Source organism: Antedon bifida, chromosome 7 (assembly GCF_963402885.1).
Source record: "Antedon bifida chromosome 7, ecAntBifi1.1, whole genome shotgun sequence".
NCBI lineage: Eukaryota > Metazoa > Echinodermata > Crinoidea > Comatulida > Antedonidae > Antedon > Antedon bifida.
In genome coordinates, this window is record NC_136232.1 from 24,905,249 (window position 1) to 24,921,659 (window position 16,411).

Below are 16,411 nucleotides of genomic sequence, written 5' to 3' on the forward strand. Positions count from 1 at the left end.
AGGGTATAGCCACACTCGAGGAAGGGGTATAGCCACACTCAAGGAAGGGTATAGCCAGACTCAATAAAAGAGTATAGCCACACTCAATGTAAATACGAGTCAACAACTACTAAAGTATAGCCACACTTAAGTATAATCCTACTCAATGAAAGTGTATACTCAATCTTAAGTATAAGTATAGCCACACTCAATAAAAGGGCTAAGACAAACTGTTCTATCTTGTTCTTAAATAGGTAATAGAATAATTATTATTAATATAATATAAATATATTTAATGTACCTTGTATAATAATATACCTGAATAAACCAACACTATGAGTGACTGTGGCTTGATCTCCGTAGATTCAAAATAAATACGCAAAAAGCTAAATCAAAACAGAAATTAAACAGCCACCCCTTCATTTCTTAGGATTAATAATATAGTATAATACTGTACATACAATATAAAGTATATTTGTTTTGTCACTGTAATCTGGCATGGAATTCACTCATCTACTGCAATGGAATACTCCATATATATAATTTTATAACATTGACTTCAAGAGGAATGGAACACATGCCTGGGGGAACACTAGCTGCTGACCTTGGCTGCCATTGCATCATATTCGCTGTCTATGTCATAAACCCATGGACTTGGAATTTTACCATACTGTGAAGAAAACAAAAATTACCAGATTTTTTAAAAATAACAAATTTCAGATTTTTTTATTTTATGAGAATATAATACTAATGAAATAAACTATTTATATTTTATCAATATACCTGAATATCGAGGAGTGTGTCGAAAAAACGAGTGGCATAGGGGGCGCCGTTTTCCATTGTTGGTATATTTAACGTTTCACCCTTGTAGAGTATCGATCCCACAGGACATACGACACAAGCTGTTCCTGCTCCAAATATTTCCAATACCTAGAAATAATTACCATTTAATAAATAAACACCTTTTCTAAATTATCTTTAAGTGTATGCTATATCATAATTTTTTTTAGTAATTCAAAAATCCTTTCTAAGCCTACGGTAAATGTTGTGACATCACTATTTCATTTTCCTACAAATTTGTTGTGGCATCACATTATTCTACAATCTTTTCTAAAGCTCTGTCTACACTATCAAACTAGTTTGACCAAAAAAGTGTGATGTGCTCATTATATGGACATGATGATGTCATATCACTACTATATTTAGGCATATTACTACCATATTTTGGCTTATCACTACTATATTTGGGCATATCACTACCCTATTTTTCATGTAAAAACCGTCTTACCCGTTTTTCTTTTACAGCTTTTACGACTTCGTCCATTTTAAATGGCCGCTCTGTCACTTTAAATTCTTCCTGTAGAATGAGAAACACATTTTTTAAAGAGGATCCAGTCACAACTTGGGTGCTTCAAAAGGTTGAAGGTCAAAGTAAGCCGTCAAAAATATCATAAACTTTGTCTTCCAGTTCTGATGTCCAGGATGCATAAATGATGCAGCGTGCGTAAAGCATTTTCCCGAACAAGGATTTGTTCAACAAGCGTTCCTCGTCATCAAGAATTCATAGAAGTACTGATGCCACAAGTCTGTCGGGTGGCGACTCTAGAATTGACCCATGACCTGACGTTCATTCGTTCATTTCAATTTATATTTCAATTTATATTTCAATAATATATTTCTTTTATAAAAGAAAAGCCGAGTAGCTATTGCAAAATATACAATAAAAATGAGTTTAAATAAATTACAGGGAGTCTTTTCAAAATTCTCAACTGTTTGATAAGCAGTCTCTCTGTAAATTCTCCTACATAGCACCCTCTATCTTCTTCCCAATGCCCAAACTTTTAAATCATTTATTTGCTCATCTATCTTTTACATTCCAATTTGTTATCGGACCCTTTTCACTATTCTGTCTTAATTACAAACAAAACTAAGGAAGAGCAAAATTAAAATTTACTCTTCCCAGATAACACAAATATAAATAATTTAAAAAATTAAATTATATATACTACAGTCAACGTTCCCAATACCGGACACCTTTGGGCTGTCCTAATATGTCTGTTTTTCCGGGAAGTCTGGAATTCAGAATGTGTTTTTAATGGTAACAATTAATTTAGGACTGTTAAAATTGAAATGGTATTTGGAGAGTTGACTTATGTAAACATTGTTGCTAGCTCCCCGGGTTTGATAATTGTGTTTTTTCGTTATTTACTTACCCAACCACGAGCTAGTTCCAACAGAGCTTTCCTGGTCACTCCTGGTAATATTGTGCCATCCAGTGGTGGGGTAATCAACTCTAGATCTGAAACCAAACAAAAACATTTGATAATTTACGGTATATATAATGAATAAGTTTAAAACAATTAAAACATCTTGTGTTTTGAACGATATAAAGAATGGATTGATAATAAATATACCTCCATCATCATTATGCCACATCATCATGAGGTTCATAGTACCAACTTCTGTGACATAGTCCTCATCACCATACAACCAGAGTATCTGTTGGCAGCCTAGCTTCTCTGCATCCAGTTGAGGTTTGATTGTTGGACCATAATTCCTACATTTGTTTAAAAACCCATTAAAATTATTATTTCATTTGAAAATGTGCATTTTGTAATATTGTAATACTTTACATTAGAACTCCTCCGCAGGACACCTCTATTAATGGGACACTTTCCCACGAACAAGGGGCAATATGTTTTAATACTAAAACCAACCCCTGTTTCAGGGACACCTCTATTAAGGGGAAACTTTCCCATGAACAATGGGCAATATGTTTTAATACTACAACCAACCCCTATTTCAGGGACACCTATATTAAGGGGACACTTTCCCATGAACAAGTGGTAATATGTTGAATACTAAACCATTCAGGGACACCTCAATTAAGGGGACACTTATCCGTGTCTCATAGGTGACCATTTATAGGGGTACTACTGTATCTAAATTGCAGTAAAACATCGTTTGCATAAACTTTATTATATAAATTAGAAACATACACTTCATGATAATTTGTCCAAATTTAAGAAAAATAACTATGCATGCCCATATATGGTATGATTTCTATATTTAGGTCATTGTATATGAATACTGTCCAATCTCAACTTGGTATTCTACTTTTAAACAGGAAATAATCTAGACTATATAAAATGAAATTGAATAATTCTGATTTGCCTCCACAAATGAGTACGTCTCGTAAGCCATTTGTTTTCAATGTTAGCCAAAGCAACAATTTGATGAGCGTTAAATTCTGGCTTCCAACAAAAAAAGATGATCTTATTGAACCATTTGATAATTGAACAATTTGACAGTAGCGACAAGCTGTTATGTTACAAATATTTTGTTTTTCTCTTTCGTGGGGTAATACACTTTTATTTTAGTTTCCGTGGGATCTTTCTCCTAACAGTATTTAAAATAAATTATAAAATGCTGATTTAGAGTGCGATACAATACACATGAAGATGGAATAATAGCATTGGGCAAATATTTTGGACAGGTGTTAATATGCAAATGAGCTTTACATAGCGCCCTCTATAATTCCAACATATTCCAACTGTGCAAAACAAAAGAATTCCCTCCCAAGCGTTAAAACATAATTTGATTTATCCCTAATAAAAGTAAAAGTGTACCCTCCAACTTTGGAATCACCAGCGCCTCCTTTCCAAGCTCTGACATTCTTAGGATCGGCATATAAGGATACTGGATTGAAGGAACCAGTTCTGAAGTATGGACCAACAGGGCACATGATGACGTACAGTAACGCCCTACCTGGCACAGACACACCTATTGTAGGCTGCAAAAAAAACCAAATAAATGCATTATATACATGCTTAAATCATAGGATATGCGGTATGTTACACACCTATAATATACACGCTTTAATTAATCATTATTGAAATTGTATAACTGAATTATAAATTACAACTAGATCATCTTGTTAATGCAGTACCCACTAATTTCTTAGGCTTGAATTCAACCCTAACCACCAGTACAAACTAGAGGTATGATTACCAGGCACGTGATCCAGAGGTTGTAGGTTTGCGAGAATTACTTGTAACTTTTCTCAAAGTCACTTAGCATAAAGTACAAATTATGTCCGAGTATGGCAAACATCTAACCAACGTGCAATAAATTACTGTACTTTAACTTTATTTTATTTTTATTTTATTTCGAAACCCAAACCAACAGTAGGGTTAGGCATGTTGTTTAAGTTATTGAAGGAATAATGAAAAAAATGATCTAAATTTCAATGAAGACTAAATTTAGAATAAGAATAATTGTGTATTATATGCACTTTGTAATGCCGCCCTCTACCATCCTAACAATTGATCTTCAAAAACATTGACAATTCTTTTGAATCTTGTCACAAATGCCAAGTTTTGTTCCGGCTGGAAATATGTCATTAAATCCCCGAGGATGCACTCCTCCACAATGGTTAATTGGGATGTAACAAGCGATACGCTTCGCTGGAAACAATTGCTATTATCGGTCTCCACCTTAGTCCAAAATCTTAACTGACAATATCGCAATCTTCTAGCAAACATCAATAAGAGCTTTTGAATCACAGGAAAAACAATTCATTACCATAATTGGAAAACACAGACAGACTTCTTTTAAGCAGAGAGATAAAGACACCTATATCTGTCCAGTAGTTGATCTCAATACATGCCACATGTAATGGTTAAAACAAACAGAATTACGCAGACACGCTTCGAGGCAAATAGTCTTGACATTGAAAGGGCTCCCTCTAGGCTCTTCTCTCAGGCATGGTCATGTACATTATATTTTTAGTGAGCAGCGACTCATATGTTAGATCTAATAATATCTTGGTTTCGTAGGAAACAGACATCCTAACTGAAATTACTTAGGATACTATTAAAAAAAAATCTAAAATAAAGTAATTGTTTAATTAATGGAAAAGACAGGTTATTGACAAATGTCATACAGAAGGGAAATAAATTAATAAATTGTTTATGTTCTTTTTTTTTTTGCATTTTTAGGTACCTTCTTTTATCAATAGTACATGCAGTATATTAAGTTAGGTGAGATTAGATTATGGCCTACTGTATGATACAGGTGTCACATGTGATATATATATATATGACACTGTACGTATTACAGCATTTGCCTATGATACTGTATAAATTATAGATACAGTAAACTAATAAGAATTGGCTGAAATTTCAAGACATTATGAAAACTTTAGTTTGCTTAAGTTCATATTGTTTCTGCTTCATGCAACTGAAAATGTTATATTTATTTATTCTTTATTGAATTATGTTACATTAATTATTCTTGTCAGCGTAGAACTGAATAAATCCAATCAAATCATACTCAATTAAACATCAATTAACAAGTAAAGTTGATAAATTAGACCAATTACCACGCTATATCATGAACTTAGCGCTATCAACAGATCCAATATGAAGTCTTTTATAACAAGTGAAAATCATTGCAAGATGTTCGACTGATGTACAGGAATGTAAGGGTACAGAAATTGGGTTAGAAGTTGATATTTTGTAATTTATTGTGATCTTTCAGAAACTGTTGGCCTGAATACAGAACTTTATATCATCAGAACAGGCCAAGTTTGTTTAATTATATAAAAGGACCAAAATGTACGATGTTATTTTTTTTGTATTCATGCTTGTAATTTGTCTATAAGATAAGATAAAACTTTATTATCATGACCACAACAAGGTGAACATGACATTTGTTTTCCTTGATTCTTATATTACACACACAAGACAAATATAACACTTAACAGTAATAATAAATATCAATACAATATATATATAAAGACTAATCCTTTTTGTACAAACACTACAATTCAGAATTTTATGCAGCAAAAATATATATTTATAAATAATGTTTTTTATATAAAATAGTTCATACTTATATAGCGCATATAAGCAAGCTCTCAATGGGCTGTACATGGATTAAAATAGACAAGAATATATAAACATAAGGAGTACATTATTTACTCTTGGGTGTGCCATGCTTAAATTTAAAACTTACTTCTGTACTTATAAAAGTTGGTCGAATATATAATGAGCAGGGTTTGGTCTTCGGGACCCAGTCACGGTCGACACGAATAAGTTGAGCAATGCATCTCACTAACTCATCTCCATCAAAATCCTAGAAAACACAATTTGTTCAGAATTTCACAAAAGTTTCACAAATTTTAATAACTTTGCTTGGTAGTATTTCTTGATTTATTATTTAAATAAATCTATGAATATCAAATTAAAAATTTCCACTACATTTGTACCATGCCCATACACTTTTCAATTTTATGGAAAAAATGACAAGATCCGGATGGGTTCGGGGCGGCATAAACCAGCAATTAAGCTGTACCATTCTTGTTCTTAATAATATTTTTTTTAATTTAATATAATAATAAATTTGAGGCATAAATCAGAAATTGACTGTACTGTTACTGTAACACTTTTACTTAACTAACATTTAAAAACTAATAAAAAAAAATTGTGTTTTAGTCTAATTAATTATAATTCTCAAGAAATATGAAAAATAATGTAATTTACAAAAAATAAAGTAAAATTTAAAAGAAAGGAAACAAACTGTCTTATTTTTAAATTTAATAATTGTTAAATAATTAAAAATACAATGAAATTTGTTGCAAGGGCTCATGATAGCGATATGGGACATTTATGATAGAGGATGTTTTGATTATGATGAGGAAATTAGCATAAAAGAGAAAGCATAAATTATATTTAAAAAAACATCAAAACAATATAAAAACATGTCGTTTTTGTGTATGACATTTGTTTCAGAATTTGTTTGAATTAATATCATATAATTTGTTTGAATTAATATCATATAATTTGTTTGAATTAATATCATATAATTTGTCGTTTTGATGTACAGGGCAGTAGAATCCCTTATTTGGGACAAATAACTTAATTTGGACAAACCACTTAGTTGGGACAAATCCCTATATTTAAGACAAATCCCTTATTTGGGACAAATCACTTATTTGGGACAAATCACTTATTTGGGACAAATCACTTATTTGGGACAAATCACTTATTTGGGACAAATCTCATATTTTGGACAAATCCCTTATTTGGGACAAATCACTTATTTGGGAAAATTCCCTTATTTGGGACAAATCCCTTATTTTGGACAAATCTTTTATTTGGGACAAATCCCTTATTTGGGACAAATCCCTTATTTGGGACAAATCCCTTATTTGGGACTACTCCCTTATTTGGGACAAATCACTTATTTGGGATAAATCCCTTATTTGGGACAAATCACTTATTTGGGACAAATCACTTATTTGTGACAAATCCCCTGCTTGATAAATATAAATCTATAATTTTATAATAAAAGTCGACAAATAAAAAGTAAACTTATTTCCAATGGGGTCCAATTCGTATTAACTGAAAAAGTGAGTGGTTGGGCCTAGTACAATATATCATTAAGTTGGACGCAGTAAAATTGGAAAATACATATAAGACAAGATAACATCAAAAAACAATTTAAAAAAATAACTTAATTAAACTGATATTCCAAGCTGTTCATTATTAAAATATTCTTTAAGTTTTACAGACAACCCCTATTCAGGGGAAACTCCTATTAAGAGACACTTTGTTCTGAATGCGTCCCCTTAATAGAGGTTCTATCGTAATTGTACAGAGTAGTAAGTGCAAGAAAGGAATATAATATCTTATTTAAAGAATAAAAAAACAACATCAAATGTTATGTGCCAAGCATTATTCAAAGGAATACATAATCCAGCATTAATGTGGCCGACCTTCAAGAATGACATAAAACTTAGTAAATCAAAAGGTGTCTTGAAAATCATTAACATTGTTTCCCAAGATTCTTATCCACGTCACGCAACTCATTCTGACCCTGACCCTCATTAGCATAATGCAACCTGACGAAGTCAACCCATTCACAAATTGTGAGTCACCTGATCAAAACTAACCATTCAGTGAAGCTGCTCAAAATAGAAACATTGAATTGGAAGCGCGCCAAGATCATGAACTCTGGCTGAACGCGAGTGTAGCAACCGCCCGCGGTATGATTCAGTAATACCACTCGTTCGGTCACGTAAGGCAATTGTCATTGAATCAACAATGTGGATGTCCCGCCTGCGATTCAGCTGGTTTAGTCGCGGTTCATTAAGAGGGGCAGGCAGTACCTATTCCCCCGAGGGCTTAAGATGACTTACTGCGTTTACCTACTGGGAGTAGCGCGGAGCCATGCTGGCGAGTCGTACGTCCACCATGTTTCACTTTTGCAAATTAGAAGCTTAAAGAAATTGTTTGAATTTGTGGTCATGTTATAAAAATAACCAATGTTTCTGAGACATGCCGTCACCTTAATCCAAACGACTAATCTGCACATTTTCCAGTCGAAAACAATCTTATCAGACAAACGCAAAAATTACACACAAGATACGCATCATTTATATTGTGACAGTACGTGATTACTCCGCCATGTGCATGACATTCGGTGACATTTAAATATCTGGTTCTTCTACAATTTCTTTTTTGTGTTTCACTTTAACGATGTCGACAAATATCAGACAGTATCGTTGTCTAGGATTTTATTATACTAATAAAAAATTATTGTAACAAGTTATACTTTGATTTAAACAACATCTTGGATTAATAAATTAATTTATCCAACTCTTACAACTTTACGTAAAATAATCTTGACATTAAAAGGGCTCCCTTTAGACTATATTATCGTAAAACAATTCATAAAAAAACATTATTGTTTTAGATTGAAGACGTACAGTTATTTACATAATTTTATGTAAGTGTCTCTTTAAAAAAGTGGCTTGTGGGTAGTGAATGGACCAATAGCCCAGGACCAATAGCCCAGGATCAATAGCCCAGGACCAATAGCCCAGGATCAATAGCGCAGGGTCAATTTGTACCTTCTGATAATGTAGTTTAATTTGACCTAAGCTCCACAATACCGGACTCTAAAAGGTTCAACAGGTCAACAAATTTTTACCATTAAAAAGACATTTTGAATACCAGATTTTCCAGAAAACCACATATCAGGCCAAAAAGGCCAATTTACACAGACGAGCGGTAATGCTAATAAAAATTATAGCATCTGTGGTGGTTTCCGCTCAGGATAGATACAGATTCTATGTGGGACAAGTTACGCAGTTTTCCGGTTACTGTTACCGGTTACTCGTCTGTGTAAATTGGCCTTTAGGGTGTTTGGTATTGACTTTAGCAAAAATTCAATTCAACCAAAAAAAAGGAGGTACTGACAACGATATTTTCTATTGTAACATGCGAGGTAAGACAACCTACTGCATGAATTAAGCGGGATTACACCAGCAGGCCACATGTCCCGTTGAAATCATCAAACGACAGCTAACATCAGCCTGTAATACTTCCTCGCAATCAACACGTCCTCCTTCACTCAACGACCTTCCAAAGCTCACGAAGCCCGTAGTAAATTATTGTACCGATGACAAATGTAATTCATTATCATCTGATAAAAGGTTAGAATATATGCTATGGTCGTGTATATGTCGCCGTTTAAATTGTACACAGGAAACTATCACTTGATTTATAGGGATATCAAACTTTTAATCTCTATCAAGAAAGTAAATATATCCTGTTGTTTCATAACAATTTTAGTAATAATAATCAATTTTATTATAAAAAAAGATTTGTTGGTATGGCCGAAGTTTAATACGTTTAATCACAGATGTTGATCATAATCATATTAAATTTCATACATTTTATCTAAATCTTCTTAATAAAACATATTTGAATACAGTAAAAAGATAAATAATATCAAATAATTTATTTTTAGTTTGGTTAAAGATGTATTGTCCCCTAAAAAGATGAAAAATGAAGATTATTTAAATCAGACTTTGAATAGGTTATTTTGTAGTTTTCAAACAAATAATGTTTTCACTTAAAAAATGTCAAAAAAAATGGTTAAATTCAACCAAAAACCCATTGGCTGGTAGCCAACATTTCAAATTACAATTTTTTCAGGTAAATAATTTTTTTTCAGATCCAATTTTTTGTAAAAGTGAATAACTATTATGTCACAATAATAATAATCAACAAAAACATTTTTTTTAAATGATTTTAGGGAGACAAAAAATCTTATCAATTTCTTTCATGTGCCAGTTTGGAACAAGATTTCGTTTCTAAGAATACTTTTTTATTTTTTTTTGTTGTACCAAAATTGAAAATAAAATGAAATGCCCATCATTGGATGTAAACAATATCAGGAGAAAACAGAAATTAAAACTAAAGACAAACCAGTAAAACTGAATGGAAGCAGATGTGACAACCGCACTCCATTAGCAAATTTTTGAATTACAAAATTAATATATTCAGCTTCTAGTTTAGCCTTCATATTGTATGGTAATTTTATGAATAATAGTGGAGCTGTAGCTTGTAGTGTACCTGTAGCTGCAGCTTTGGAGTTAAAGTGCTTGCCTTCCAATCGCAAGGTCCAAGGTTCAATCCTGACCTAGTGCCAGGATTGTAACTCCTTCAACTCCACTCTCTCAAATGAGACTTAGTTTATAAGCACGAAAAGCTATAAAATAGTTTAACCATCCTGTAATTGGCGAGTTACTCTTAATATTCTACAAAAGTTGGCGTCAAGATTTATAAGAACCAGCTATTTGAGAGTGACATTCTTTGTGGGTCAAGTGGGCGAGTCTGTGGGCGGTAGAGGGGGATAAATACACCCTTCAGGGGTGGAAGAAATTAGGATGAATAATATCCACATTATGTTATCCCTGTTTAGTGTTCAATTATTTTCTCACCCCACCTGCCAAATTCCTCTTATTGTTCAATTGACTGAATCCTATGTTAGCAGGTGTAACCGCTCTTTCAACTGAAACATACACGTTCACGGCGTTCATATCCTATTAGCGTAAAGGAAGAGCATCCACCGATCTAGAAGCTGCTTGGCGCCTTGCGGTTACAAACAATTTAATTACTACATTGTCATTCTCATAACTATTATCATCTTAACACATTTGATAACATTTCAAAGCAAACTTCAAACCATAATAACATGTCACTATTAATTAATTAGGCCATAGTAATAGAGTTCGCTATAACATTAGTGGTTGAATGTTATAATCATATTGTATATGATACGGGATGTTAGGTCCTTGGGTATCCAGACTGCGACCCTTGAGTGTATGTGTCATTTATTTTTAAGTGAATGTCTCCATAAGATAGATCAAGTATGAACATTTGGGTTAACATAGGACGCTGGTGGATTGGCAAACCTACCCCATGGGCGTAATATTTAACTGTGCAGATCAGAAATTTATTTTCATCATTAATTGTAGTCTGTAGTGGAGCTGTAGCTTGTTTTTCAATCATAAGGTCCATGGTTCAATCCTGACCTACTTCCTGACTACAACCAGTTTAAGAAACTACAGTTTAACAAACTAATCAGTTCAATAAATTAACCAGTTTAAAATGGACCTGAAATGGATTTTAAGAAACTACAGCTTTAGAAACTAACCACTTCAACAAACTAAGCAGTTTAATAAACTAACCAGTTCAACAAACTGACCAGTTTAATAAACTAACCAGTTCAACAAACTGACCAGTTCAACAAACTGACCAGTTTAATAAACTAACCAGTTTAATAAACTAACCAGTTTAATAAACTAACCAGTTTAATAAACTAACCAGTTTAACAAACTCAAGTTTAAACAACTAGTCAGTTAAATAAATTAAGCAGTTTAACAAACTAGTCAGTTCAACAAACTAACCAGTTTAACAAACTAACCAGTTTAATAAACTAACCAGTTTAACAAACTAACCAGTTTAACAAACTAACCAGTTTAACAAACTAACCAGTTTAACAAACTAACCAGTTTAATAAACTAACCAGTTTAACAAACTGACCAGTTCAACAAACTAACCACTTCAACAAACTGACCAGTTTAATAACTAACCAGTTTAATAACTAACCAGTTTAACAAACTAACCAGTTTAACAAACTCAAGTTTAAACAACTAGTCAGTTAAATAAATTAAGCAGTTTAACAAACTAACCACTTCAATAAACTGACCAGTTTAACTGAGTTAAATACTGCTTTCTTTTTCTACCACTGCACAAATACATTTCAATAAAGTATAGTACAATAAAAAAACAATTGATCATAATTATGAAAGCCTAATTATAACTTTCGTTTTCTAAGTATGGATCTTCTCAAAATGGTTGAAACTAATAATTGTTCAAGCAGCACCTGTCAGTAATTAGCTTCCTGATTCTAACCCTAATTTCCTTTGTGTGTCAGGACAGTGGCCTAGTTGACTGCACTATGTTACACAATAAATTGTTTAACAGATGCTGAAGACACGATGGTCATTAGGAATCTTTACATACGCACGCAAAGACGGTATTGTAGGAAGGTGAAACCAAAAACTTGGCACCGACTACAAAAATGCATTTAGCGAGAGCCTAACTAAACTTGATGTGTTGGTCGTCGACGTTTGTAACAAAACAAAATATCTTTCCATATTTAAACCCTGAATGCTCCTCAGTTATTTATAGCATGCCTTGGTTAAACTAATAAAACTTTTGTTATATCGTGACAGTGTTGACCTCTAGTATTGATACACTAGTTGACCTCTGACATATTTAAATTACTACAGAAAAATAATAGGTAATAAAATACAATATCAAAGTTGATTTGTCCCTGGGTTTGTATACGAAAGGGAGATTAACAATTTGCAGATGAAATGCAAATGAAAAATAAGACTGGTTAGTGACAAACAAATATTTAGATTGTTAATATTTTATAGTCAAAATTAAAATAAGTTAAATAAAATTATAAAAACGTTTTACAAATTTCGTTTAAAAACATGTTTTGATTAAAATACTCACTGGAAGAGAAACTTTATTGGCACTATACTTCATTCGAGTCATGTTGTCCCACGGACGAAACATCCGGACTTTGTCATCCACACCGGCATATGCCTTCATACCCTCAAATAACTAAAAGTATAATACACAAAATAATAATAATAAATGATGATTATAAAATAAAAGAGATATTTGTGTCTTAAATGTAATGTGCTAACAGAATTTTTTTTGATGATGATGGGAACTTGTACTTTTGACCCTCATATATACCATTAATAAATTGTCCACATACAGGAACAGATCTTGGATTTCAGAAACAATGTGAACCATTAATAATTTATACTGAGGGAGGTGCACCACAATTCTACACATAGATTTTATACAGAGGAAGGGGCACCACAATTCTACACATAGATACAATAAAATACAAATTTATATGAAAACTTTTATAATTTCAGTTTATATAATCTTTTGGTGAATCTTGGACATTCTCCAAATATTTAAAAAGTAAATTTTCATTAGCTTTAGAGTTGGTGGACGTCGTGGAACTGGGGTCTCATCAGAACTAAGTTTCAATTTGCATGATGGGATATCCCATCATGCCTTACCTCGAGTCCATAGTGAAAAACTGAACAAGCTGGATGCATGGAAAGGTTTCCAAACGGCTGAATACAAGGTGCTTGCCATCCAGCGTTCTTTGACCATTCAATGGTCAGCATATGATCAGTAAACGCATGGCCAAAGAGAAGAGTGTCCGAGTCTGGTTTTGTTTCTGTGATGTTATTAGAATATTTAATTTGAAGATCAGCAGCCTAAAAAAAAGGGAGTAAAATAAAAAAGCCAAAAAATATTGAACAGATCAGGTATATTAGGAATAAATGTGGGTTGGTGGGGGTATATTGGGAATAATTGTGGGTGGGTGGGGGTATATTGGGAATAAATGTGGATGCGTGGGAGTTTATTTTGGCTAAATGTGGGTGGGTTATGATGAATGCAGGATACGAGTGAAGTTGTTGATCAGGTGGGAGTACGTTGGTGATTATTTTTGGAATGGGGGCGTGTTTTGGTGGATGGATGAGAAGAATTTCATTACACCATGAGAGTCTAAATTGCATTGAGACGAAAATATCTTTATTCGATAGTATTGAATATCAATAAACCTTTGGTCGTTATGGTCCAGTAAATATGTATTATATGTATAAACAGACCCAATTAATGCTCTCAAGTTAAATGATGCATGGAGGTATACGATGGATGATGCAATAATTATTAAAAATATGTTCCTGTTTCAACAAGTGTATGATACCTTGAATGATGCAACACTGGATGTCATCCGTTGGTGGCCACTTAGAAACTTGGACCATCTGCATGATGTTTTCTGTAAATTAAACAACGTGAATTAGGATCAAAGAACTAAAGCTTAGGGTCAGGTTATTAATGCCATATTTACTTTATTAATGTTCTCATGTCCTGGTAACTGTCTAAATGTTCCTGTTAACACCTGCTCCTGTGTCAAGCTTCATCTTTAACACATTACCTCCCACAAACACATCATAGAACCAAGCATTCTTATTACTGTTATCTTTTAGAGTTTCAATATAAAAGTACTCATTTTTATCTTCAACAGTGTCAATGTATAAGTCATTAGGATCACTTACACATTTGGCAACAATATACTGTTCATCCATTGTATGTACAGCTCTTTCTACTATTCTGACACCATATAGTGACTCGTCAACACGTTTTATTTAATTCAACTGTTTTATTAATTCACCGAGCGTAACTTAGTTTGCATAATTAGCAAATAACAAACAAATATAATTGCATATTAACAGAACATATGTGAAAGTAATAATTTATCATTAATGCCATATTTGGGAATATTTTATCAGGAAATTCATATTAAAAATGTAAGAAACAAAGTTAAAAACATGCAGACAAAATGTACACATATGGATGAATGGTGTAGTATACTACACTGTTTACAGTAGTATGTAAACACATGCCTTTTACCTCATCCAATCACATGCTTTATATTGGAGGTGTGTCCCTTATAATTTTGTGGTCTAGCAAAACAAACAATCCAATCTGTATCCAATGCATATTATCATTTCAAATGTTTGGTTACCTATCAATCTATTCAAACATCCTCTTTTTGTTTCAATTTACATAAAACGTAATTATAAACATATGTTTAAATAGTCCCTACGTCATAATAAAAATTATTTTCATAATAATAATGTGTAATGTATATTGTTTATGTTTTTTGTAGTAAGCCTACTCAATATTCATGGTGTGGTATCAAAATATTATTTTACACTTATTATAATGGGTGCCAGATGATACTGATAATCATACACACAGATAAGTGTAAGTAAGAAGTAGGCCTAGGGTTATTAGTAGTGGTGGTAAACAAAACGTAAATAGGCAGACATTAAAATAAAAGAAAATGCAAGCAAAAAAACTATAATTCATGTAGATCAAGCGCTATAGTTTAGAAACAGTTTATATTCAATTTACAAAAAATGAAAAAAAATGAAAAATCCCCCAGACGGACTCTCCTTCCTTCCTTGTTCCTTGCCGCCGCCACATCATACACACGACGGAGCAGCACTGTTTGCTCTCATCACATATTCAAGTTCATGGGCCTAGGCCTAGTCACGATATGCCCATCAATGATTCATTATATTACATTTACATCACATCTATTGACAACACCATTTGAGCGGCTACAATTTAAGATGAAAAATGTCAAAATATATTTAGCTTGAGAAATGTTACCTGTCTAAGAAGTTGAGCAGAAACAGATCGTAACATGGTTGTTGAACACGCCATTTTCTAAAATGCACTCATCCAGAACAAATTACGTCATCCTCCCAGAGTTGACTTGCTTTATATGGCATACCAGCATTGTTCTTGGTTACATAATAGACAGACAATACAATTTGTTTAATTAATGATAGGAAAACTAATAGGTAATTTATTATTAGAAAATAGAATTATTAAATTTGAAGAATTATTATTATAAGTATCTGTTGATTAACCCACACAGAACCGGAAAACGACTTTAAACCGTTATTTTTACAATATTTTTCATTTTTTGTTCCACGCACAACAATGTTATTATAATATAATGATGACTAAATTAATGTGAAATGGAGTATGAATATCATGAATAAAAATATTTAATGTATTAATAAAATAAAGTCTTCTGCAGTGTCCACCTAGCGGTGAGGGTTCTTTTAATTTAATTTTTTTTTTCATGGACCCACCTAAAATCATTCCCTGATAAACAAACAATGAAACACTTTCTTAAAGATATATTGTCCCCCTAAAACATTTTTTTTTTTCAAATTTTTTTAATTTGCTATTTTAATGTCATGTAATAGTTATTCACTTTGACCAAAAACTGGTTAGAAAAAAAAATTATTTACCTGAAAAATGTATTAAAGCAAAAAATACTTACATTACCTGTGAGACAATGGTTTTTGGTTAAATTTTAACCGTTTCTTTTGTCTTTTTATAAGTGGAATACTTTAGAGTCTTATCTAAATGTAACAATAAGTTTG

General features: G+C 32.5%; 1 protein-coding gene across 1 annotated transcript; it reads right to left on the minus strand.

The window, feature by feature from the left end:
* Positions 1 to 319: 319 nt before the first annotated feature.
* LOC144849246 (branched-chain-amino-acid aminotransferase, cytosolic-like) lies at positions 320 to 15,740 on the minus strand. The gene is made up of 11 exons (XM_078706315.1): positions 15,624 to 15,740; positions 14,149 to 14,220; positions 13,451 to 13,654; positions 12,864 to 12,974; positions 5,998 to 6,117; positions 3,609 to 3,772; positions 2,394 to 2,536; positions 2,193 to 2,278; positions 1,268 to 1,336; positions 763 to 909; positions 320 to 649 (listed from the first exon to the last, which is right to left on the minus strand). The coding sequence occupies exons 1-11, from the start codon at positions 15,675 to 15,677 to the stop codon at positions 572 to 574; spliced, it is 1,248 nt and encodes a 415-aa protein (XP_078562441.1). The 5' UTR covers positions 15,678 to 15,740; the 3' UTR covers positions 320 to 571.
* Between the last annotated feature and the right edge of the window lie 671 nt (positions 15,741 to 16,411).

Coding starts and splice junctions, on each gene's coding strand:
- LOC144849246 (XM_078706315.1), bottom strand. CDS start 15,677: ATGGCGTGTTCAACAACCATGTTACGATCTGTTTCTGCTCAACTTCTT. Junction 12,975..13,450: donor TTTTTCACTATGGACTCGAG/GTAAGGCATGAT, acceptor TTATACTTTTAG/TTATTTGAGGGTATGAAGGC. Junction 6,118..12,863: donor CCAATAAAGTTTCTCTTCCA/GTGAGTATTTTA, acceptor TGTGTTTTCTAG/GATTTTGATGGAGATGAGTT.